This window comes from Pleurodeles waltl, chromosome 7, assembly GCF_031143425.1.
Source record: "Pleurodeles waltl isolate 20211129_DDA chromosome 7, aPleWal1.hap1.20221129, whole genome shotgun sequence".
Classification (NCBI taxonomy): Eukaryota; Metazoa; Chordata; class Amphibia; order Caudata; family Salamandridae; genus Pleurodeles; species Pleurodeles waltl.
Genome location: NC_090446.1, coordinates 79,079,956 through 79,104,881, shown reverse-complemented (window position 1 = coordinate 79,104,881; position 24,926 = coordinate 79,079,956). Strand labels below are relative to the sequence as shown.

The 24,926-nt window shown below is 43.6% G+C and overlaps 1 protein-coding gene across 1 annotated transcript in view; it reads left to right on the top strand.

The window, feature by feature from the left end:
* The window catches only part of LOC138303684 (solute carrier family 2, facilitated glucose transporter member 3-like), a 29,401-nt gene extending 5,790 nt beyond the window's left edge, over positions 1-23,611 (top strand). Inside the window, exons 2-10 of the mRNA XM_069243010.1 lie at positions 5,304-5,402; positions 9,923-10,083; positions 10,194-10,434; positions 15,706-15,868; positions 18,639-18,826; positions 19,546-19,650; positions 19,978-20,079; positions 20,495-20,698; positions 21,712-23,611. Coding sequence (XP_069099111.1) covers positions 5,304-5,402; positions 9,923-10,083; positions 10,194-10,434; positions 15,706-15,868; positions 18,639-18,826; positions 19,546-19,650; positions 19,978-20,079; positions 20,495-20,698; positions 21,712-21,948 — 1,500 coding nt within the window. The 3' untranslated portion in view covers positions 21,949-23,611. The remainder of the gene's footprint in view (positions 1-5,303; positions 5,403-9,922; positions 10,084-10,193; positions 10,435-15,705; positions 15,869-18,638; positions 18,827-19,545; positions 19,651-19,977; positions 20,080-20,494; positions 20,699-21,711) is intronic.
* The last annotated feature ends 1,315 nt before the right edge of the window (positions 23,612-24,926 follow it).

Genomic DNA, 24,926 nt, shown 5'->3' with positions numbered 1-24,926 from the left:
ATTCATAAATGAAACTTGGAGTTTGCTAATTTTCATTTTTGAATAGTAATTTAAATTAGGCCCCGTGGTTAATTGACAGTGACCTGGGTAATGACCCTGGCATCTCCCTTTTACCTCTCACTATTTCTTATGCAGTTTTCCTTTACATTTATTTGGTGGCTTCATTCCATCTTTTCTCATTTGTTTCCTCCACTCTCAGGGGAGCCTCTGACTGAATACCAAAGGGGCGGGGCGATGAGAGAAGAAGAGAAATGCAAGACTTGTTATGCAGGGGCATTGAGTTAAAGTTCCTCTTGCAGGCACCAATCTGTGAAACACTGGGGGAGAAAGGACCATGCTAGGAAAAACCCTCTACCATCTGCCCCTCCCCTGGGGACCGAGGGTGAGATCATCACCAGCAGGGCCTTCTCCTGGGACAGGGGGTGCCTTCCACTCCGAGGGCCAGACCCACTGCAGCTTTCTGGCAAGTGCGATGAAGTGGTGAAAAGCCGCAGCAGGGATTCACTTTCCAGTGCAAAATCTCTTTAGTTCTGGAAAAGTGCCCTTTTCCCATCACTACATGCATGTTGTGCCCTTTTGAATTAAGGGAGTGTTGCAGGAGAGGATATCACTTCAAACATACATTGCTTCTGAGAAAGCTTGATCTACTAAGATATCCTGACCAGACCTTGTGTCAAAACTAGTGGAAATGGGTGCAAATAAGAGGGAATGTATCGAGTTCCCTCATAAACCAGCGCATTGCATGTGTGGTGCAGAGCAGAGCCCACATCCAATGCGTCTGGCACTCCTGCAATTGTCTATAAATATTAGGAATGTGTATTGGACGGTTATGCTGCTTTTACACATCGTGCCCTGGGCAGCAGAAAATCACCTTTGTGCCATGGTGAACGTCTGTGTGGTGCTTTGTGCACCGGTGCAGGGGATATCAGCAGCAGTTCACCCCTATTAGTGTATATGGTCAGGGGCGGCTTTGAGGGGGGGCGACAGGTGCAAACAAATCCGGCGCGAGTTGGAAGGAGCTGTGGTTTAAAATATTTTTGGTTTTAAATACACCTGCTGCAGAGTTCCTTGTTTGTTCAGCACTTTCCAGACAGCAATAAACATATGGAGATAACTCTGGTGATTAATGTACTTGCTGCAGAGTGAGTGTGTCTTGTCTAGTGGCAGTTTTGACTCATCATAAAGTAGTGCAGAGGGTTCTTATGCCTGCTGCGGAGAACATGGCCCAGGCAGATCACAGAACTGTATTTTATGCAGACAGATCTGTGAATTCTTGCCCTAGTCACAGAGATCCATTTGTTACTTGCACCTTCATTAATTACAATCCTAATGTAGCACAGTGGGCTATGAGATGTCATGAAACAGCAGCGCGCAAACTGGAGGGTATCCTTTAGAACCTTAAGGACTTCTCCAGTATTTCGCATTCCTAATGTTACGAAAATGCGTTAATTTGAGTAGAAATAAATTCTTATTAGTAAAGCCAACCCAAACTACTGTGTTAAGTTTGTGCTTCTCCACACCAAGGACCAGCATGGGCGTCACGTGACTCCTACACCTTGCACTCCTCTTTGTCTTATGTAACATTTCACGTACACTGGTTTACGCCTATACGATTCATTATCGTGTATAATGTGTGTGATGTAAAGTGCTCTGACACCCTACATTGGTATGAATAGCACTATAAAACAAATGAAATGGGTCAGAGGAGCTCCAAACAAGATTGTCGCGTTGGGCGCCAGCGGCACTAAAGAGGGCCTTGATTATGGCTCTGTACGGTTTTCTCATCATGCATTGTAGAGACTTTCGACGCTGTGTTGTGCTACTTAGCGGCAAATCTGGGCCTAAGTTTCCATAAAGACATATGTTTGAACCTTCAATGCGGAGCTCTGCAAAGTGGCATATGCAATGCCACATCACAGACTACCGCTCGGCTCCTGTGTCCTAGAGTTTGTCCTTTTATTTGTAGGACCTTTCCATGGTCAGATGAAAAGAATGGTCCAGCTCCCATTTCAACGAGTTCTGCACTCCTTCACTGTGCATTCGCTCATGCTTGTCTGTACCTGTGTACATATATGTTGCATCACTTTACACCCTTTATGTGAGTCACTCTAAGATCTTTTTGTTTAATTTTTCATTTTATCATTTCAAAGGTCTCTTAGCTTCGTATATCAGAAAGTAATGACCAGTGATGTAGCACAAAATGATGAGCCCCCCCCATTCTTAATGCAATGAGTAGCCCTGAAGTTCCCATCTGTCACAAATATTCATTGTTCTTGGTCTGAATGCACCCCAAACTCTATTCCTCAGAGGAATGGGTCCCCGCTGCACCACAGGGACTGCAAGGGCCTGTGTTACACACCTGGCAATGACCTACCCATATAAACACTGTTAATCCATGTGAGGTGAGTGAACCACAAAATTGTTTTGCGAAACCAGAGCTGGGTGGGACATGGGCAGTGCTCACTTCCAAGTGTATGGATTAAGGATGGCTTTTATGGCTGTTAGCAAGTGTATGGGGTGGGAGACAGCTTAACATAAGACGTCTGCAAGGGAAACAAAACAACCTTGCGTCTTGTTGGACCTGGCCCTCTCTCCAGGGTCACCCTCAAAATTTTTTATTTAACCTCTTCTATTTTCTAAATTCTTTTTTGTTAGCTTTTAGACTTTGCACTGTACTACTACAAACCAGTGCTAAAATGTTTTTATTCTCCCTAAAACATGGTAAAATCGTCCCACACCTGTTTGTTACACTGAATTTACCCTTACGTCCCCAGTGTAGGGCACTACCCAGGGCCTGCAAATTAAATGCTATTAGTGGGCAGCAGCACTCATTGTGCCACCCACTATAGAAGCCTTTTAAAACATGTCTCAGGTCTGCACATACAGCCTGCAGGGCGGGCTAAAAACTTCGATTTTGACCAAGCAAAATAAACATTTTGCCAGGCCTAAACCTTCTTTTTTAATACTTATAAGTCACCACGAAAGTAGGACCTAAAGGCTCATAGGGCATGGTGCAGTGGTATTTAAAAGGATGTGTGTGTTTAAGTTGACATGTCCGGGCAGTGAAAAACTCCTAAGGTCGTTTTTCACTGTTGTAAGGCATATCTCTCCTACTGACTAACACTGAGTTACCGTACTACATTTAACAAGTGTTAACTTTGGATTAGGAGCAGATAGAGATAGGCTGTTTAGAGTCAAACGAATTGTAGTTTAAAATCCTCTTTAACGGAAAAGTCGGATTTTAGATTATATTTTTGAAAATGCCACTTTTAGAAAGTTGGCATTTTTTACTGTCCAAGTGTTTCTAAGGCATTGTAGGAGTTTTCTGCTCCCTGGGCCTTTAAATCGCTCCCGTGTTAAGAAGACAGTGAATAATAGGGAACAGGATGTGGATAGGATGGACAATTTTGCAGGATGGCTGGGGGCAGAGTTGTGCCCTGCCCTAATTACATTTCTAAGGGCTCTGCCTCCTGCACACACCCAGCAATGGGACACTAGGCCTGCCCTGTCTTTTGTCACCCCAGACTCCTTGGAGCCTTGACTGAGAAAGGGAAGAACTTTCCAGGAACAGATTTTGTGGTAGTATAGGGAATTCTCACAAGTTTGAAGGCTGGAACCAGGTAACAATATTGGACCCTCAGAACACCTCTTCAGTACACTCATGGGCCTGTGGACAATACAGTAGAAGGACTGCCTTGTTGCCCTGAGGACTTCCCTGTTGGTTGAAGCCTGCCTTGTCCCCCAGAGGACTGCCCTGCTTCTACCAGGGGACTGCCATGCTGCTGGAGGCCTGCCTTGTTCCCACAGAGGCCTGCTATGCTGCTTGGGGCCTGCACTGTTCTCTCAAAAGGAAGATTCAACCTGCTCCCTTCATCACAGGCTTATCTAAGTGACTCCAAGGGTCAATTGACTGACCTGCTCTGAGCTTCCAGGACACAGCAAACTTCAGAGGCCTCTTTGCAACTGACCAACTGATCTGCTGCAACTGGACCTGCAGCTGGACCTGCCTGAGCCGTGATGGCCCTGGCTAGAGTGAGTTCCTGATCCCCAAGAGGTGCCTTCCCAGGCCCTGGACCCTTGGCTGGCATCAGAGTGCAGTCCTCTGCAAGAAAAGGCGAAATCCTGAAGTTTTGTACTCTTCATGACCAGAAAAGGGCCCCTTTGTGTCAAGACTCTCCTGTCCATTGCGACCCCCCAAAGCACAGCTCTAGTGAATCAATCCTCGTTACAGAGACTGCTAGCAGCAGCGGGCAATGCAGGATCTACAGGAAGTTCAGCCTTCTTGAACGGCCACACGTGAAGCCCGTATGACGACTGTCTGCCATGCCTGACCAGCTCTTCACACTACACCAACGGCAAACTGCGCTGCCTGGCCTGCTCTTCACGCTACAGTGACAACCATTTGCAACTCTCTCCCTGCTCAACACAGCCTCCTCCACTGCGAATGAAACTCTTTGCGCCAGAGTTTGAGAACAAAACTTTTTCAGTGGGACTAACCTGGTTTCTCTATCTGGTACATGCTCCATTGCGGGCGACCTTAACTTGTGACTTCCACTGATCCAGCACAACCAGATGACTGTGAGTGACACTTTGTGCTTTTAGTTGCTATGCTTACCTAGAACTTTAAAATTGCATATCTCCAGTTCTACTGATTGAATTATTGTCTTTTGGTATCATTTTATTTACTAATATTGACACTATTTTTTCAAAATTTGTTTGGAAGTTTTTTTGTGTTCTATGTTCACTTTATTTCTGTTTGTGAGCTGCATAAATAACGCGCACATTGCCTCTCCGTTGACCTTGACAGCTTTTGTGCCAAGCTACCAGAGTGTTAAGCACAAGTTAATTTAATGATATTTGTGGTTAGCCCCGACAAGGATCGTGGTACTACATGAGTGGGATTTCCACTCCCCTCAAACGATAACCACATGTCTTACAATCCACAACTAGAGTGACCAGGTATCCCGGATATGGTGGGACCATCCTGGTTTTCACGAGTTGTCCTGGTGATTTTTAAGAAATTTAGCACGTGTCCTGGTTTAAAAAGAGGGCGGACTGAACATGAGGGAGGCACTTTTTTTATATGTTTCAAGGCAGGACTAGGTAGCAGCTGTTACCAGAACACAACCTAATAAATAATAATATTGGGTTTAATGGTTCTCTGTGTTTCTATGTTTATGAGCTCTGCCATATGTCATTCTGAGCCACCCTGTTGATGTAAAATTGTAGTCCTTCCTCTATTTTTCAGAAATGTCCCAGTTTTATTTTTTTTAAATTTTCAACACATTTCTTCCTTTTTTCAGAAACAGCTCACCTGCCCACTGGTCTTCTCCGTGACGGTTGCTGTGATTGGCTCCCTGCAATATGGATACAACATTGGGGTGATCAACGCCCCACAGTCGGTGAGAGTGGGGGAGGGGTCGTTCCTGGGATTGAATGTTACAGGGATTGCTATAATCATTTGTCTACAGCTCTGATGGCGCCCCTTACTCTACGTCTGTACTTCCCCTGTGAACTCAGTCCTCATAGACAAGCCCCTGAGCGCAGCCAGTGAACCTCAGTCCTGACCCGCAGCAGCCGCTCCCCTGTCATTCCACCACTGACACTCATGGGCTGATCTTCCTCACCAAGCTCAGTCTCAGGCCTAACCTGCAGCTCTCCCTGGTATATCAGCACTGAGATCCAAACACAGCCCTAGCCAGAGCACCCCGTCCTCACCTGCAGCATCACTGCTATTCCAGCACTAAGACTGATCCACAGTTCCACTAATGCACCTCAGTTCAGATCTGCAGACACCTATCATGTAAATACAGACTGCCAAACACAGCTCTACCAAAGCACCTCACCCCTGACCTCCAGCACCCTGTGCTATATCCTCACTGAAACTCATCTGCATGTTTATCAAGGTCCCTGATGAATACTGAGACCAAAACGCAGCTCCATCAAAGCACATCAGTCTTGACCTACAGCACCCACTGAGATTCCCTCAGTGAAACTAATTCCCAGGTCTACCAAGGCCTCTGACAAACACTGATATAAAAAAACACAGCTCCATCAAAGCACTTCTGTCTTGAACTGCAGCACCCACTGCTATTTCCCCACTGAAACTCATTCTCAGGTCTACCAAGTCCTTTGGCGAATACCGAGACGCAAACACAGCTCTATCAAAGCACCTCAGTCTTGACCTGCAGCACCCTCTGCTAGTCCCTCAATGAAACTCATTTGCAGGTCTATCTCGATAACTGATGTGCAGATGTTCCATTAAAGGGACATTTTCACAGCACCTCACCATGCACTTCAGGCCCAAACGTTTGTGCCCATATTATGTCAGTACTGACACCCACGGACAGCTCTGTCAATGCACCTGACCCCTGACTTGCAGCACACGTGATATTCCATCCGAAAGAATCATACACATTTCCACTAACCGACCTCAGTCATGAGCTGCAGCTCCCTTCTATTTCTGTGCTAAGACCCTCTCACAGCTCTTCTCAGAGCTCTAACAGCACCTCTGCACATTCTTCACCAGGACCCTCAGACAGCTCTGCACATGCACTTCAAGCCTGAGCTACATTATCCCTACTATTTGAGAACTCAGATGCACACAACTCTGCAAATCCAAGCCACAAGGCCCCCTAAGACATTTGCAATTCTTTTGCATATCTGGCTTTAAGCACCACAACATATTTCAGTCTAAGGCTTGCAGTTGAATATTTGCAATTATAGGTTGGGCCTACGAGTCCCAGCATGCAACAGTAGTTGACTAAAAAGTCAAGACTGGCTAAAGTTGTCCATAAAAGATAGTTTCAATGCATCGCTGTCCTGAAACAATGAATGCTCTGTAGGGGGCTGGGGGGCTCAGACAGAGCTCATGCAGTAAAGACATCCAAAGGTCACATTACTAAATCGCCTTAGGCCAAGGCAAAGAGATAAGTCTTGAAAGCCTTCCGGATTGGGAGTTTTTAGGAGATGGTCTTCGAGAATAAAGTTCCATCCTTTACTAGGCAGCTCTGGAAAAGAACAGAATCCGCACCTAACTTTCCTAAAATGTGACACCCTAGCTCTGTGTGCTAAAATGACATGAGGGTACGAGAACGGAATATGGATCCTGTTTATCAAGTAATGTGTGCCCCGTTAGTAGAAGGCCCAATTCCAAAAAACACACACCGCCTTTAAAAGGATCCTCTTGCTAATTGGGAGCCAGTGCCCCTCATAAAGATACCTGGTGACAGATTCCCATCTATGAATGCCCAGGATAAGGTGCACTGCAACATTTGGTGCTGTCTGCAGTCTTGTAATCCATTTATCAGGGATGCCCAGGTACAAGGTGTTCACACAGTCCAACAAGTGCATGCACAGCGCCCCTGCGGGCTGCTGGAGGAAGAGCAAGATATTTTCTGATGGGATGCAGCAGGGCAAAACAGGTGGCTGCTGCTGAAGGCTCTGAGGGTGGAAAGAGAGACTGTTGTCAATCCTGACCCCAAAGTTCTTAGGGCCACATGTACCAAGCATATTTGCCCTTGCAACAGTTCGATCTGCAAAATCTGGCCATTTGGAAAGGCAAAACTATTTTTCCTGTAGTGTAAACATCCAAACTGTGATTCTCCAGAATCACAGTTTCGGTGTAGAAATCGGTATTTAGAAGGGGCGTGTTTAGAGCTTCTCTTCCAAATAGAGAATTCTACTGTTATGTATCAATGTTTAGCGATTGAAGTGCGGTCGCAAAACCATGCTATTTTACCACCAATATTTTCAAGGGCATCTAATGGTCCCCCAGACCAGTGCCTGCTCTTAAAAAACATGAAAAAAAATGTTTATTTTTTTTTGTTGAAACACATCCGGGTTGCATTAAAAAACACAAAACCAAAGTTTTTTATAAAAGCAATCACAAACATGGTGCCCTATTGACCTCAGTAGGCCACCATCCCTATGATGGCAGTCATTCCAAATGCGTTAGACCTGACTCATTAAAATTTATGAGGGAGGTCTCTTTGCAACCCACAGGGAATTGCGAGAATGAAACAAGAGTTTCATACATAAGGGATAGAGATTTCCAAATAGCGATTAGGATAAAATAGCTATTTGGAACTTGCTATTCCTAATCTTTGTACATCTGGCCCTTAGCTGCTAGAGTTTGGGGGGGGGGGCAGGTGGAAAATTCTTCAGCCTTCAACTCACTCACTGCTCAATAGCTTGGTCAATGAGAAGAACCTCAGTTTTATCTGTATTGCATTGTAGCTGGCTCTCATCCAGTTCAAAGCATTAACCAGACATGAATGAAACATGGAACCTATGTCTTTCCTGGTAGTATCAAACTTAAAGAGCAACTGGATGGTAAGCGACAGTAATCACCCCAGACGACTCTAGCTTGGCTGGGGGTGACATATAGATATTAAACAATGTAAGACTAAGTGAAGAGCCCTGTTTCACCCCTTACTCTAACTGCTTGTTAGATGACTTATAGAGTGCCAGCCAGATACCCTGCTTTCTTTATTATAGAGAAGATTTCATCCAACTCCAAGTCCACCCTACAAAACCTAGCTCCACCATACACTAGATGAAAATTTGATGGGAGACATATTGATTGCTGCAGTTAAATCAAGCAAATAAGGGCTGCATACTTGCGTTCAGCCAAGGATACCTCAAGTAAGGCTGTCTCAGTGCTGTACTAGGTTGGAAGTCAGATTGAGTAATACAGTAAGCAATTCTCCTCCAAAAAGCAAATATTTGAGAATTGACCAGCTTTACCAGCATTTTTGCACAGGCTGGGACGATCAACCTAAGGTGAAAATTAGACAAAACAATGAATGCAACTCCCCTGTTTTTCCAGTATAGGAGGCCACACAAAGCATGCCATTTAATTTCTCCCTTGACTTACCCGAAGTGGTTTGAGTATGTCTAAATATTGTCAGTCCAATAGCTGATGCATATTCCCTATTGTGAGCTGCAAGAGGCTTGGTGCACCTTACTCTCAAGGCCCATGAAAGCTGCCATGTTTCTGGAGTTAGAAGTGGTCCGATCCGGGAGGATATAGCCATGCAGTGAGGGCAGTAATGTTGCTTTAGGGTGTATCCAAGACTTGGTTCACACATGAATGATCAATTTCTATAACACCACAGTGAACAAAACAGATGGAACAGAGTGTTACCTTAGCAATTAGCAGAGTTTAAGGTTTATGCAACCCAACAGGTTTTATTTTTCTCAGTGAGTTGGAGAGACATGGCTAGAATGTGGGTCCCGTGTTTGCTAATTGAGAGGGATTTAAAGTGCATCTCACTGATGAAACCCAGTAAGACTGACTCTTTTCCAAGTGTTTTGTTTTTCTATGTGTGTTCTTCCATCCTTGTCTGCACCCCCTCCCACTGATCTAGTATTAGGATCTTCACACATCTGTATATGATACCTTTTAATCAGAGAAGGACCAAATGTATTTCACAGAAGACCACCACAGCCTGCCAGTTCTGCTAAATGCCAATATGTACTCTACCTGCAAACAATCTCATCCCTAAAAAAGTAACAATTTAGACTATTCCACGTCACCCAAATCTGAGCGTGGGGTTGCTGGGTTTGCTATTTTTAACGGATATTGAATTGTTAAACATGCAGTGGATGTGTTCTGTATGAAATTAGACAGACACTACCATGTGCTGGTGATAAGACATCATTTCCGGTGCCAAGCTCTGGCAAACACCAGCACAAATTAAACACAGATCTCTAACCTTCATCTATGGTATGAATCTCTCCTATTCTAGTGCTAAGACCTCCTTTCAACCCACTTCTTACACCACAATTCAGACCTGGACCACATCACATTGCTGCTATTTCAAGACTGAGAAGCAAAAACATGTCTGTTCTAGCTCTCCATATCCAGTTGTCTCTTAGACATGGCGCCCCTAACTCTTGTGCACTCTTCCCTCTCCAGGTCATTGAAGCATTTTACAATGAGACATACATGGGCCGGACGGGCGAATGGATGTCACCCGACTTCTTGATCTCTCTCTGGTCAACCTCGGTTTCTATATTTCCTGTTGGTGGCATGGTCGGATCCCTCTCCATAGGCCTGTTTGTTAACCGCTTTGGCAGGTGAGTGACTCATGGTTGGCTGGCGCATGTGTCTGTCAAACTCTCTCCCACCGAGGAGGAGCTATAGTTGTCCTAGTGCTCAGCCCTTCTCTTTACTCTCTCCCATGCAGAAGGAACTCAATGCTGTTGGCCAACATCTTACCCATCATAAGCGCGGCACTGATGGGCTTCTCCAAGCTGGCTCTCTCCTATGAAATGTTCATCGTCGGACGCTTCATCGTTGGTGTTTACAGCGGACTCAGCACAGGCTTTGTACCCATGTACGTTGGAGAGATTGCACCCACCAGCCTTCGCGGTGCCTTAGGGACTCTCCACCAGCTGGCCATCGTGGTGGGCATCCTGATTGCACAGGTGAGAGAGCAGGCTTGTTGTTCATCAAAGATGGAAGGTTTTCTTAATAGGAAGACTAGCAAGACAGGGGAGATAAGTGGAAGTCAGAGAATTTGAATTAGGGAAAAACTGGGGCCTTGGATGGGAGGATATGATTCAGCAATGGTTGGTAGGGCTGTGGGTGGTGTGTTTGAAGGGTGGGCTGGGTGCAAGGTGACAGTAACTGAGGGACTTGGCAGAATGGGAAATCAGGAGCGAAATAGTGATCCCTTTGGCTTCTGCAGACTGTCTGAATCTGTAAACCACATGCCTTTGTTAAAGCAGCAACAGGATCATAAGGAGTATGATATGTGCTTCATATCAACATCCCCTTGATAATTCTGTGACCCTGATACCTTAATTAAAATGAAGCTTACTCAGACTCTAGCAAGAGTAGGTGTCCTTTTTAGGCCCTCCCTATACACATTGGTCGATTCAACTAGGTCCAGTTGTACATTTGTCCAACACCCAGAATACTGTTATTTTTCAGTCTATCTTTATTGATCTAACTATGTATCAGGCGCCATTTCTCTTGGGCAAAGTTAGTGCCTGTAGCTCCTTGGCCTGCGTTACAGGAAAAGGGGACCCAGAAAACCCAGACATGTCAAGTTCCCAAGAGAAATTTTATACTGTTATGTGCTCTGACGTGGAATAAATAGTGGCGAAAAAACTGCCTTTTTGCAAGAATAACCCCATTTTTTGGACTTATGCTGCTGTTTTATGACTCTGTGCACCGGGACTCGACGGAACAAGCCCCAATGCATGTGCTGTGACACCTAAAACATGTCAAAATTGGTAATACTCCTAATTGGCAAATTAAACTTATGTATAACTCCCTAGTATATGGTATAAAGTGCACCCAGGGCATGTAAGTTAAATATCATAAATCGGATGCAGCATCCATTGTGTAACACATTACAGTGACAAGGCAAACATGACTGAGGGCCCACCACTGTAGCCTGCCTGTGTAGTTTTAAAACTGCACATTCTCCCTGCCAAAATAATCCCTTTTTGACAGGTCTTAACCCTCCCTTTAAATATTAATATGTCACCTCCTAAAAAGGCCTTATTGTCCAAAAGGAAGAGTGTATCATATTTAAAAGTAGGACATGTAAAAGTTTAACGTTAAACATGTCCTTACAGGGAAATTAGCCTAAAAGCTGTTTTCACTGGTTCTAGTTTTTCCATAGGAAAACATTGGGATACTATACTACATTTAATAATGTTACCCCCAGGTAGGTAACAGCTACAAAATTCATTATTGGGCTACTTAAACTATTTATTACAAGCCAAATTCACTGGTAAAGTTAGATTTGTCATAAATACTTTGGAAAAGGTACTTATATAATGTTACCATTTCCCTGGCTAAAGTCTTTATAAGCCCATTTACATGAGCTTCAAAGCCCACCCATGTGTTGAATAGTTTCCTTGATGAGGTGTGAACTTGCCCCCACAGCTGAGACAAACGCCTTTTATGTGGGGAGGTGTTCTGTAATTCTGTTCCTCCAGCAGGAAGACCATCTGGGCTTTGCCTAGGAACTTCATTAACTTCAAAGATGCCTTCCTTATCATAGGCAATTGTTAGTTGACACCTGGAGAGGGCCGCCCTTGTCTGACTAGTCAGGTAGGCACCCATCTCAGTTGGGGGAACTGCCCCAAAACTGGTTTGAAGTAAACTCAGGGGAGGGATTGATCATTTCCCTGGCTGCACCTCTTGGGTCGGCCGCTGACCAATTCTAACTTGACCTGGACCCTCCTGGTGGTTTCTGCTGCTGTGAGTCTTGATCTTTAAGTGATGTTACTGAGGTCCTGGGACCCATGGCTGTCAAACTATAGTGCTCCTAACACCCTGAAAAAAATAGTACTTAGAAACTTTTGTGGCTCCAAAGGCATTTGGAGGACTGGGACAAACCTTCCAACTCTATCGGATGAAGGTGCACGGCCAATGGGCCAAAGAATCAGGTTGCTCCCACTCAGAACTTTTCTGCAACAGAAGGACATTGCAGACAAGGGGTCCAACCTCATAGAGCCCTGTTTGGCTACATCCTGCAGCCTTGCCCTGCTAGAGAAATCTGAGCTCCAAAAAAGTGACTAAGGGCCATATGTACGAAAGCTTTTTCCCATAGACACAGAATGGTTAAAATCCTTTGGTACATCTGGCCCTAAGTCAGAACGTAGAAATCGTCACTATGCAAAGGCGCCAAAAGTATCCGGCCGGTGAGGAACCTCTCTTGGCTGCATATCTTGAATTTGTCCTGCAGGGAGATTTTCTGCCAAACGTTAATAGCTTCACTATGGGTTCATCTAACAGCTATCTGGTCTCATGGATTTCTCATTAACCACAGTCTGCTGCTTTGAACCAATACCATTGAGGATTGTTGACTTCCATTTCAGAAACAAACCCCCAAGGTAAAATATCGAATCGCATCAAACCTTGTTTCCATGTCTGACCCGCTTCATCACAGTCAGCCTTACATCACACCCAGGTGCCGGTGAAGCGCAACCAAATAAACATGGTTGGCGCTTAACGCTTTTTGACGCTATTTTTTATTTAAATCTTTTATTCTTAGCTACAGTTCCCTTCATTAGAATTTTGTTGTTTTGGTGTCATTTTATTCAATAAAGTAGTCTCTATTTTTGTAACTTGTAGTGGGATTTATATTGTGCTGCGTTTTCGACTTTTTAACTGTTTTCTTAAGTTAAGCCTGTCTGCTCTGTGCAGTAGCTATGAGGGTTTGAGCTCAGTTTTAAATTAATGAAACCTTTACTGGACCTAACAAGAATAGTGGCAGTCTTACTTGTGGTGGATTAGCATCCACCCCAACTGATAATCTGTTTTCTCACGGACAGACACTGCGCTCAGCACTCTCTCTGTTGGACTGACCAGGCTCTCACCTCTGGCCAGTCTTCTTGAACTGCCTTACCCCCCAATGCTCTCATCAATCAGCTTTTGCAAGAGTCCTGCTTCACGGCGCTACCTCAAGTAATGAGCATTCTACTCTGACATTCTTCCTGATTGGAACCCTCAGACAGCATTTCCTGAACATGTTCCACACAAAAGTTCCCTCTAATTTACACTTCACACAAATGCACACAATCTGTGTGCATCTTGCTTTCCATACACCATGTCACTGGAGATTGCACCTTGGAAAGTAAAGAGAAGGCCGCACATTATTCAGCAGTAGTATGAGAGATGCTGGTTTGGCACTGGCTGGTACAAGAGGTAAAGGACAGTTTCGCCATGACAGTAGGCTGAAAGATGGGATCTGCACATGAGTTTAGAAAACAATGAGGGAAGGAGCCCAACATTTGCTAGTGAGGGCTGATATGCCAGGCTCCTTTCCAGATTTAGCAAAAAGGAAATGGGGGATTATTACTTAGCAGGGCATGGTATTGTATGGTACAACTTTAAAATTAAAAATGCAAGCTCCCTTGTTTGTACTGATGAGGATTCTTTCTTAATCGTGCTGAAAGCCGGATACTCTAAATGATGGGGGGCAATAATCTTCTGCAGGTGCAGCAAATTGGAGTTCAGACAAATTAAGCGTTCTATTGGTTTGTCCCTTATATTCCATAAGTGACAATCTCTCTGTCCCTTCACCCTATTCTTCCATGCAACTTCAATCTGGCGAAATGAGATGTATAGGAGTCGATTGCACTACTGAATATTGACCCCCAGAATATTGTGATACAAAACTATTGAGGGACAGAATATTGAAAGGCAAGTGTATATAGGGAAGTATAGTTTTACTACTCCTAACTCTACATCCACATACCTTAAAGATATATATGTACCGCATAGGTGTATACATGTGGGGTTAAGTGTAGAAAATCTAGACTTATGTGTCCCTATATTTGTCTATAATATTTTGTCCTCAATTTTGTGCCCCATTGATATTCTGGGATCCATAATCAGAGTGTGCACCCTGTGAAGCAGAATTTACTCTGAAGAAAAACCAAAATCTGCTCAGGAGTCAGGCTAGGGAAAAGGGTGATTTTTTTGTGTGAGCAAGAAATCCACTTGGGTTTGTGATGTTCATGCCTCCATGAACCACAAAATCAGGCCGAAGATGCACAGACTGTCCACAACTGTTCTTAATGTTTGCAGTAACTAATCTGAATAGTTCTGAGAGAGGGACCTGATCCTGCTGATGGAAAGGGCAGCACATCAGAAAGGCAGAAACAATATACTGACAGGAGAAAATCCCTTTCATGGGTGGGAAAGGGCAGTGAACACTCTCACATTTGATCTAAGTATAGGGTAAGAGGTTTCTTCAAAGAGAAAAATATTTTTTCAGGGAAAAATACTTAGCAATTGCATTTAATATGTATATTTGTTCATGTGAAAACGTATTAACCCAAAGTATTCCTAGAGTACTTTTAGTACAACTGTGCCAGTGGCAGCTTCCTGAATCACTCCTTTTTGTGATTTGGGCCATGTGTAGGTATTTTCCTCTGGATTCAGAGACTTAACATCATTTTGTTAATCAGGCCCTCTGAGTTACTTATAAGGTTATTTATTGATTTAGAAAATCAGAAAAAATATATCAGAGGTGAAAGAAAAAAACGTGTTTGCCTGAAGGTAATTTAAGGTTGCAATGCTCCCCTGTGCTCTCCAGACACACTTCTCCTACCCAGTTCTGTAATAGGTAGAGGAAGCATAAGGCCACCAAGGGGTCGTCATGAAGCAGTAATCTATGAAAAATACTTCTGTAGACTGGTTAAGGTAAACATAGCTATGAGACAGAACATGAGAAACAGGACTTACCAGGAAAATAGGTCAGTGGATCAGCATACCTGTTGTAGAGATTAGTGTGCAACCTGAAACAACAGGTAATAGTCCCCCAGATTTGTTCTTTCAAGGTTGATAAAGTGAGCATGAAGAGCATGGCTCTTGCCAAATATGAGAGCTTTTGGAGTATCAAACGCTGCCATTAATTGCATTGTGCTTACCTTACTTCATCACTCTCCCCCTTTTGTCATTGTTTCCTCCATTCGTCTCTTTTTCTCCCTCCTTTCATCTGACCTTCCTCTGTAAATCCATCTCTTCCTTTCACCATCCCTCACTTTGTTACATTCTTTTCCTTCCTTGCTGCATCTTCCCTTCTCCTCATCTTCTGATGACCTTTCTTCTTACTCGCTCCCATCCTTTTGTCCATCCCTCATTCCTTGACTTATCTAATCCCATGGTGCATTGCACTCTCCTTCCCTTCCCTTGTCTCCCCTTCCCTCTCCTGCTTGTCGTCTCCACAGGTCTTTGGCCTGGATGTCATCATGGGCTCCGAGCGCCTCTGGCCCCTGCTTGTGGCCTTCACTGCCTTCCCGGCCTTCATACAGATCGGTCTGCTGCCCTTCTGCCCGGAGAGCCCTCGGTTCCTGTACATCATCAAGAAGGAGGAAGAGCGAGCAGAGGCCAGTACGTGAGGTTTTAAGGCTCTTTCTATGGGCAGTGACCCTGTACAAAATTGAGGTCTAACTCCAGGCAGGCAGAATGGGGGCCAACAGCTAAAGACCATAGGAACCAACTGCTCTTGGCCAAGGCAGGGCAGTCTCAACTAACTGGAGTGGAAACGTGTACCTGATGGACAATCTAAATTGAACCTCTAGAGCTTGGCACAACTGTACCACCTACAAACTCAACTATATCTGTATGCTGATACATTCTTTATCCATAGCAGCATTGGTATGAATTAGAGATGGCTGAGGACAGTATGCTACCTGAAAACTGTCAATAGAACATAGAGGGTGCTGGGCCTTGTGAGGGCTGTAGGTAAATTCTTCAAGGAAGTGTTTAGTTCTATGTGGGCCAAGAGGCTATTAAATGTGTGAGGCATCAGATGGGGTAATGGACTATTATCCTCTATTGCAGGGTTTTTGAGACCTCCAGACTGGTATCAGGAGGTTATTGAACGTGGTGGGGCACTAGACTGCTGTCACCAATTATTACAATACGTGTATCTCCAGACACAGTCAAGAGATAATTGAAGGTTGTGGATCTCTAGACCATCAGGAGGTTATTGAAGGTGGAGAGCTCTGGACAAATGTTAGGTGATTATTAAAGGTGATGGAGTGTCAGGACACTAAGAGGATATTATTAAAGGTGGTGGAGCATTAGTCCACTCTGGGCATATCATTAGCGGTGGTGTGAGCTCCAGGCCATTGTCAAAAGATGTGTAAAGGTGGTAGTGCACAAGCCACTTGGACAAAATTGTTTAAGGTGGAGGGGCTCCAGGCCACTCTGAAAGATTATTGAAGGTGTTGGGGCTCCAGGCTACTGCGATGATAATGTTAATGGTGGTGGACCTCCAGGCCACTGCCAGGATATTATTGCAGGCAGGGGAGCACCAGTCCACTCCCCGGGGATTATTAAAGGTGGTGGGCTTCAGATTATTGGATTATTGGAGATGTTTGTGGGAGGTGGAGTTTCTGATACCTTTTGGGATATTAACATTTACGGGGGTGGCTGAGATTAATTCCGGTGGGTTATTGCAGAAGGTAGGACTAGAAACGACTGTTGTGAGATTAATTAATGTGATGCACTTGTCGGCACAGTTTGGCAGTGCGGAGGGATACACATATTAGGACATTATTAAAAGTGGTGGGTTTCCTGACCACTGTCACAAGTTGATTGAAGGTGGAAGGACTCTGAGAAAGTCAAATTATTTAGGATGGTGGGGCACTGGAGCCTTGTCAGAGGATTATTTAGGAAGGCAGGATTACTGTCAGGACATTATTGAAGGTGGCCGACCTCTGACCAGTGTGCCGTTTATTAAAAGTGCAGGGGGTCCAGACCACTGTCTGCAGATTATTGAAAGTGCATTACAAGACGTTTGGAAACAATGGGGCGTTCTGGAAATTACTCTGAGTGGTGGTGCTTCAGACACCTGTAGGGAGAGTATTTTAAGGTCCTGGGCCTCTGTGCTACCTGCAGTATATTATTGAAGGTGGTAGAGTAATAGGTGCTGTCAGGAATTGCTGATGCAGGTTGGGCCTTTGTACACTATTGAAGGATTATTGAATATGATGGTGAGGTGCACCAATGTCAGGAAATTACTTAGGATGTGGTAGAGCTGTTATATCTGAATGTAGTGGGTGGTATGGTAATGATAACTCTTTGATATGCTAGAAAGAGTTTTGGGGCTTGTGATAATTATTGGTAATCACGTAGAGTACTGGGGCTCCTGGTAGCCACTGGTAGAAAAATGAGGATGTTGGTGCTTGTGGGAGATCATGAAGGGCGATGGAGTGTCTGACATCTAATGGCAGTTTATTGTGCATTGAAGGCTTCACATGACTGTTCAGAGATTATTTTTGAGTGGTGGAACTTCTGAAGCTGTTGACAATTGTTTCAATGCAGTAGGCCCTCTGTTACCTATAGGGTGATTACTGAGTGTGGTGGAGTTGAGGGTACCTCTTTTGAGATGTTTAATGATGGTGGTGTGTCAAACATTCATTTGGAGGTTACTGAATGCAGTAGGACTTCTGGGACACTTTGGAAATTTTTTGAGCATGGGGAAATGCCTGAGACTTGATGGGGGATTACTCAGTGTGATGGTAGTTATGAGACGCTTTAGCAAATTATTGAGAGCTGTGGTGATTGTGAGACCTATCAGCAGATACTTGAGTATGGTGGGTGAGTTCTGAGGGTTTTCCCGAGATTGAGGGTGTTGGGCATTCTCATGATTTAGGAGATATGTTGGGGGTTCCCATGACTCAGAAGATAATCAAGTCTGCTGTGGGCTCTGTTCTGATACAAGTTGAAACATTATTCAGTGTAGTGGGATTTCAGAGGCATGTGGGGATGGTAATGAGGTTTGTTTCTAATACTGAGTAGAAAACTATTGGGGATTGTGGAGTTTCAATACATGGTGGATAACTATGGAAGATGGCACGGCTTCTGAGAGATATTGGGAGATTATTTAAACTGATAGGGCTTCTGAAAATTCTTGGAGATTACTGATTAAGATGAGGCTTCTGTTACCTTGTGAAAACAATATTTAGAGGATTTGGTATTCTGGTTCTCATGGAGATATTATTATGGGTGGTAAGACTACTAATAACATGACATTGCATATGAAAAGTTGGCTGAGACAAGCAAGACTGAGTCAGAAGGAAGGGAGAGGCTGATGCTCTTTGCACGACAGCCTGCGTGTCAATTAATCTTCATTCTACCCTCTTGTCCCCAGTCCTGCAAAAGCTTCGTGGCACAGATGATGTATCACAGGACATCCAGGAGATGAAGGAGGAGGCTGCCAAAATGGCACTGGAGAAGCCGGTGTCTATAATCCAGCTGTTCCGTGTGAGCAAGTACCGCCAACCCATCATTATCTCCATAGTGCTGCAGCTTTCTCAGCAGCTATCTGGCATCAATGCTGTAAGTCCTATCCAATCCTATTCACACCACTGCCCATCCTGAAGATCCATGCCTCTGACTAGATTGAGGCACACCAGCCAAACACATATCAATATATCTAATGAATACTATCCAGGATTAGCCACTTGGTTTAACTTCAGTACATAAACAGAATTTAAAAAAAGACTGTCTCACCACCTCTGAAGGGTTGGCCACCATTAGTGCTAGAGTCTTAAATGTATAAAAGTACTGTGCACCCTACATGACATCAGCTTCATTAGCATGGTCTTAGAACAGCTGATCTGAACATCTTTCTGAAAAAGGCACAGTTGAGACTAGTGTAATCCCAATGCCTTATAGTATGGCAAAGACAACAGAAAGTTAGGGAGGACGAGTGAGCTTTCGGAAAACTTAACATGCTGTGTTCTTGTCAGTTCATGCCTTTAGGATCTCTACGTTTGAAACCTTGTACATGTCAAATTGGCTCTTGTCAGTTCATGCCTGTAACTCAGGTATTGTGAATGATTTGTAGACAAATGGTAATCCAATGGCAAATGTTGCTGTTCATTAGGATTTCATGGTGCACTGCTAGAGATGCAATTTCTTCCTTGGCATCAAACTAGTGGAGTGGTTGCATTATGGCCGTGTTTCAGGGTCAGAAAATCTATCTATTGATGAAAAATGTGGATTTAGTTTCTGTTTTTGTTAGAGACCAGTATATCTTCTTTCTCTTCCCTAAGATATTCTACTACTCCACAAAGATCTTCAAAGATGCGGGTATTGCCTACCCAGTTTATGCAACCATTGGAACTGGAGCCGTCAACGTTCTTTTCACTGTTGTCTCGGTAAGGCCCATTTGCAAATTACTCATTAGCTTTTCCATTGGGCAATGAGGGGCGAAAGGTAGGACTGCTTAAAAGAAGAAGAGTTCCATGAGTTCAATAAAAAGATGGTGCACTGAAAGAAGGGCATCCATAAAGTAAGCAGAAAGACTGCAGAGGCAAAGAGACGAAAAACATAATTTCAGGGCAACATAACTGAGTCAATAATATTGCTTTTTCCAAATTGGAAACTTGCCTGCTATGCATCAAGATATGTTACTTACTGGGATGAGATAAGTCATTCATGATGCATACACCTTTTTGTCTCCTTCCTAAATATTTACACTACAGCTGTTTCTGATTGAGCGAGCAGGACGCCGTACCCTTCACTTGACAGGACTTGGCGGGATGTTCTTCTGTGCCCTCCTGATGACCATTGCACTCAAACTCAAGGTGAGGTCTTTTGGATCCCCTCACCTGTTTACCCAGATACAGCGGAAGGCAAGGCTAGGAAAGGTGGTATACATGACAGACCTGAGAAGCATTAATCAACACATCGGGGGTAAGGCCTGACCTTAGAGTTGATGATGAGGTAGTTAGAGATGATATATAGACGGTTCCACGGGAAACATGTTGCGGTTATAATCATAAACCAGTTGTTAGTGGTGATGCACCTGTAGATTAGTCATCATGCATTTGGGTTTGAGGTTTTTTATTGATCAACCGGAGGGTGTCTGTGTGTGTGTGTGTGTGTGTGTGTGTGAGCGTGAACACATGCATGTGCCCATCTGTTGTTTCTAAACTGTGTTCTGCTTTCTCCATGTTGAATCCTCCAACAACATATAATTTTTCTACTTTATCTCAATAGGAGAACATCTTCCAGTTGAGCTATGTCTGCATTGTGGCAGTATTTGGCTTTGTGGCCTTCTTTGAGGTTGGACCTGGCTCAATTCCCTGGTTTATTGTGGCAGAACTCTTCAACCAAGGTCCGCGGCCAGTTGCCATGGCTGTCTCTGGATGTTGCAACTGGACAGCCAACTTCCTTGTGGGCATGCTCTTCCCACTTGCAGCGGTAAGCCAGTGTTCTCCAAAAATCAGAATGAGTTCTTTCTGTGAATGTGTATTTCTCATTACATTAAACCTGTAAAACTAAGGGCATCTAAGCTTTGTGTCACTATTAGTATTCCCCAAGAGCAATTGGATAGCTCGGCATATATTCAGTGCGGCGAAGCACATAAATACTGGCAGTGCTCAATTTGTGATCAGTGTGAGCGCAGCCAATGAGTTTTGGGAGGGTCCAGCTTACAGCCAGGGTAAGTGCAGCTAGTAAGTACTTTGTAGTTAATGTGCCTGGAGCTCAGATGTACTAAAAGCAATGGTGAATGTCAGTGAGTATGCAGACTTTCTGTACTGGGAGACCCCAGGTGTCAATGGAGCATGAAGTTCCGTGGCAACCTGACTGTAGTGTCAATGAAGAAACATTGCAAGTGGTCTGCATCAATTTCGCCCTTGCCTTGTGGATCATGTTGAGAAATCAATTAAATAACCATGAGGAAACTTTGCAGTTGGTATATGCGGGTCTCTTTGGAAGATGTTCAGAATTGCCATAAATGATACAACAGCCTTTTGATGAAAGTGGATAATTGTCATTTTTGGTGACTATTGAGTTCCCTTCAAAATGTTCTCCAGGTTATCTACAAATATGTTGTCCAATTAGCATCAGTTTGGGATGGGATTAGCTTGATAACATTTTACATACCTTATATGTCCCTTAATTTGGATTTGCCAAAGCATGCCAATTGAGCATCCACCAGTGTCTGACCTGTAGAACCCTCTACAAGCAGCTGGCATAATACTGCCCAAGGTTTGGTCAAGTAAGTGAGAGCTAGAATTATGTTGTTTTATCCGGTGTGGAATATCCCACTGTTTCCCTACTACCATGAATCGCTCCCTACGCTCACTATTAACATTGGGAACGTATGCATGTAGTGCCCTTGGTAGACAAGTATTGTGAAAACTGCATATCCGCCCTCACCAGGCAAACATGCTAAGATTCTTTTACCGTCTTCTCTTTACTAAAAACAGGATCACTGTGGACCTTATGTCTTCATCATCTTCACTGCCTTGCTTCTCATCTTCTTCATCTACACCTTCCTCCAAGTCCCAGAGACCAAGGGACGGACATTTGAAGAAATTTCCCGGGACTTTGAAAGACGACCAGCTGAGCAAACAGTGAAGAAAAGTCCTAGTGAGGAATTGACCGACATCAAGGAGGCTGCTCCAGCCGCAAATGGGGGGCCACCCTGTCCTCCACCAGTGTGAGAAGACGCACTTCTCATCATCACCTTATCGTACTCTCAAGCAGAAGCTCCAGAGGCTTTTTTTAATGGATGGAACTTGTTTTGTTGTAAAAATGTTACCAGAATGATTTCTGGTGGAAAAGGTGCATGCCAACACATAGATGGTTCTGGATTGCCTGGACAATTCTTTTTTTATTTTTGAACAAATTCTCAGTGACCAATGTAACACTTTAAAAATGTATCCATTGTGGGGAGAGGGACAGAATTCCTCACTGGTTTGGGCAAATCCTAACTACATCCGGCAAGAAGAGCTTCTGAATGTGATGGGAAATTTCCAGTTCCTCTGATCCCTGCTGCCTCCTTTAACAAGAGAAATGTCTTTCTGGAAGACAGACAAAGAACACCATTAAAAAAAATGTACCTCTGGAACCAAATTTTGCTTTGAAAGGGTTTTACGGAAATCTAGCAGCGACCCAAGAGGATAGGACACCTTGTTCCCGGGCAAATTCTTGTTGGCACATTTGAAATGAGGAGTATATGTTGGAGCATCCTCGATTGCAAGTGTCATCCGATCACACTTGTGCACATTGTCAGAGGGGAAGACATTTGGAATCTCTGGAAAAACTGCGATGAAAACAAGACCTTTATTTTTGGTCGACTAACTGCACTGACATCGAGCAGCAAAAAAGAGGTCTCAAATTGATTTTTTTCTAAAAGTATTTTTTTTTATTTTTATGATGTAAGGTAAGGGTATTTATGTATCTTGCATACTTTCGGTGCAGGGAACCATACGTTTTTGCTTTATTATAGTGACAGAGCAAGGCATTATTTAATGGCTCCCTACTTCGTCACACCGCTTATACCAGTGGATGTAATGAAAGATGCTGCTTTGAACTTGCCTCAATGTACAGTAATATGACTCTCTTAGCACACCTCTGGTCAATAGTCAGATGTGCAATGCTTAATGCTTTATTCCTGGTGCCATCTGATTATCAAGTGAGGAATATGGTTCACCTGTGTGTGGTGCTCACATGTGTGTGGTTGGGGAGTTGTTTGAGCTAGTGTTTACGTAGTACATTTTTACACATGTTCCTTCCAGGTGTCTTGCTCTGTGGCATGTGTATGTCAGGCAATTATCCATTTAATATTACTTCCTCTTTAAGGAAATTAGCACAGGTATTAATCCAAACAGTTTGAAAACATAAACAATCAGTCATAAAATTCAATATATTCTGGAAATTCTGCAGAGAGATCTAAAATGCAGACTCAGAGAGGATTTTTAGGTTTATTAATTAATTCAGTGCACATAGCCTACACGTTGTGTTCAATGTTCATTAATAAGGCACACTCATAGCCACTGGTCAGTTGATTTACATTGCATGTTTGTACTACCGTCTGGATTGTGGTAGATTAAGAGCTATATGTGGTAAAACGCTGCTATCACTGTTACTATCAATGTCTTCTCGCATGCAGATACTGCAACATCGGACACTAGACCGGAAGCCATAACAAGCATTTGCAATGCAACAGGTTTCGTGTTTGCTCGAGTTGGAGCTATTAGCATTGTAAATTCCTAACTGGACTTTTCTTGCCACATAAATTGAAAATGAAAAGTAAACGGTTGATGTAAGTGAGCCGATTCAAAGCGCCATGGCCGCCATGAGCATGAACGTGAAGGAGAGACACGAAAGGAAAAAGAAGTTCGCTCGCAGTCAAATGTATCGGCAAAACTGCAATTATCCATGTAACCGGGTCGTGTCCAAGGTGGTAACAAAACTGCCCCAAGGAGGGACAAACATAAAGCATTTACCAAGGATGATAAAGGATTTTTGAAAGGCAAGCCCATGAACGAGTGAAAGTGATGACCATGCAGTTTGTGTGGTTAAAAGCCCACAATACTTCCTGCAGGTAAAAATGCTTGCGCGTTCGACCTGAAAAGGAAGGAAAGATGCTTGCAGTAAATGCCTGATACAGAAAACTAAGTGCCTGCCCTCAAAAACAAGAGCCGGTGCCCGCACCGGAAACCACCCGCTCAAATTAAGCACTGGGTTAATAACTCACACATAACTCTCTGCAGTTGCTTGGAATCTGTCATTTTACATAGTATCCAATGTGAAGGTTATGTGTTGTGTTTTGAGTAAGATGCACATGTGTCTGTTATAACCACGTACATGTGTGAAATTATGTTTCTTCTTCCAGTCAGTTACCAGTTTGCAGATCATCCCTTAAAACAACTCCTATAATACTATGCCTTACACTGCCAAAAAAGAAAAGAATCTGCATTTTATATTCCATTGGAGGTATCTTGCAATATTTGTTTTACATTTTTTAGAATTCACTGGGAAGGCAGAAAATGTACACAAGTTACTTGGAAATGTTTTTTAAGCAGCTAAGACGTGCCTTTGGTTCATATTTTAAGGGCGATACAAACTTGAGCCCAACCAGGCTCAACTTCTGCCTGGCCACTTGTGTGACACAACTTGACGTAACATATAATGTACATTAACTACGTTAGTAAACTACTTTGAGTAGCCTTGGATGCACGCCTGTAAAAACTTTAGTAAATATGGGCCTTGAAGAATATTACCAAATTGTGACAACTACAGATATGTTTCCACCTAATGATGGACTACTTAAATACAATTCACTAGAATGTTTCTGCTGTCTGAGCACAATTTTCCTGATTTCGTTGTTACTGAGCAGACAGACTCAGGAATATTTTCTCTTTTAATTGCAATAGTCTAATAAACAAAATATATCGACTGGCAGAGAATCTTCATACTCTGGAAACTGCTTATCCGAACCTCACCCCACTTCTTATCTTTGATGGTACACATGGGGTCTTCTCCCAGTGTGGACTCAAATCTAAGGTCAAGTTGCAAGGAACCAGAAAATTAAACAGATGTTACCACCTACCTTTAAATTTCGTTGTTGTCTTCTATTGAAATCCAGGATTTCTCAGGGAAAAGAAACCTAAAATTTAGGGTTTAAAAAAATTAA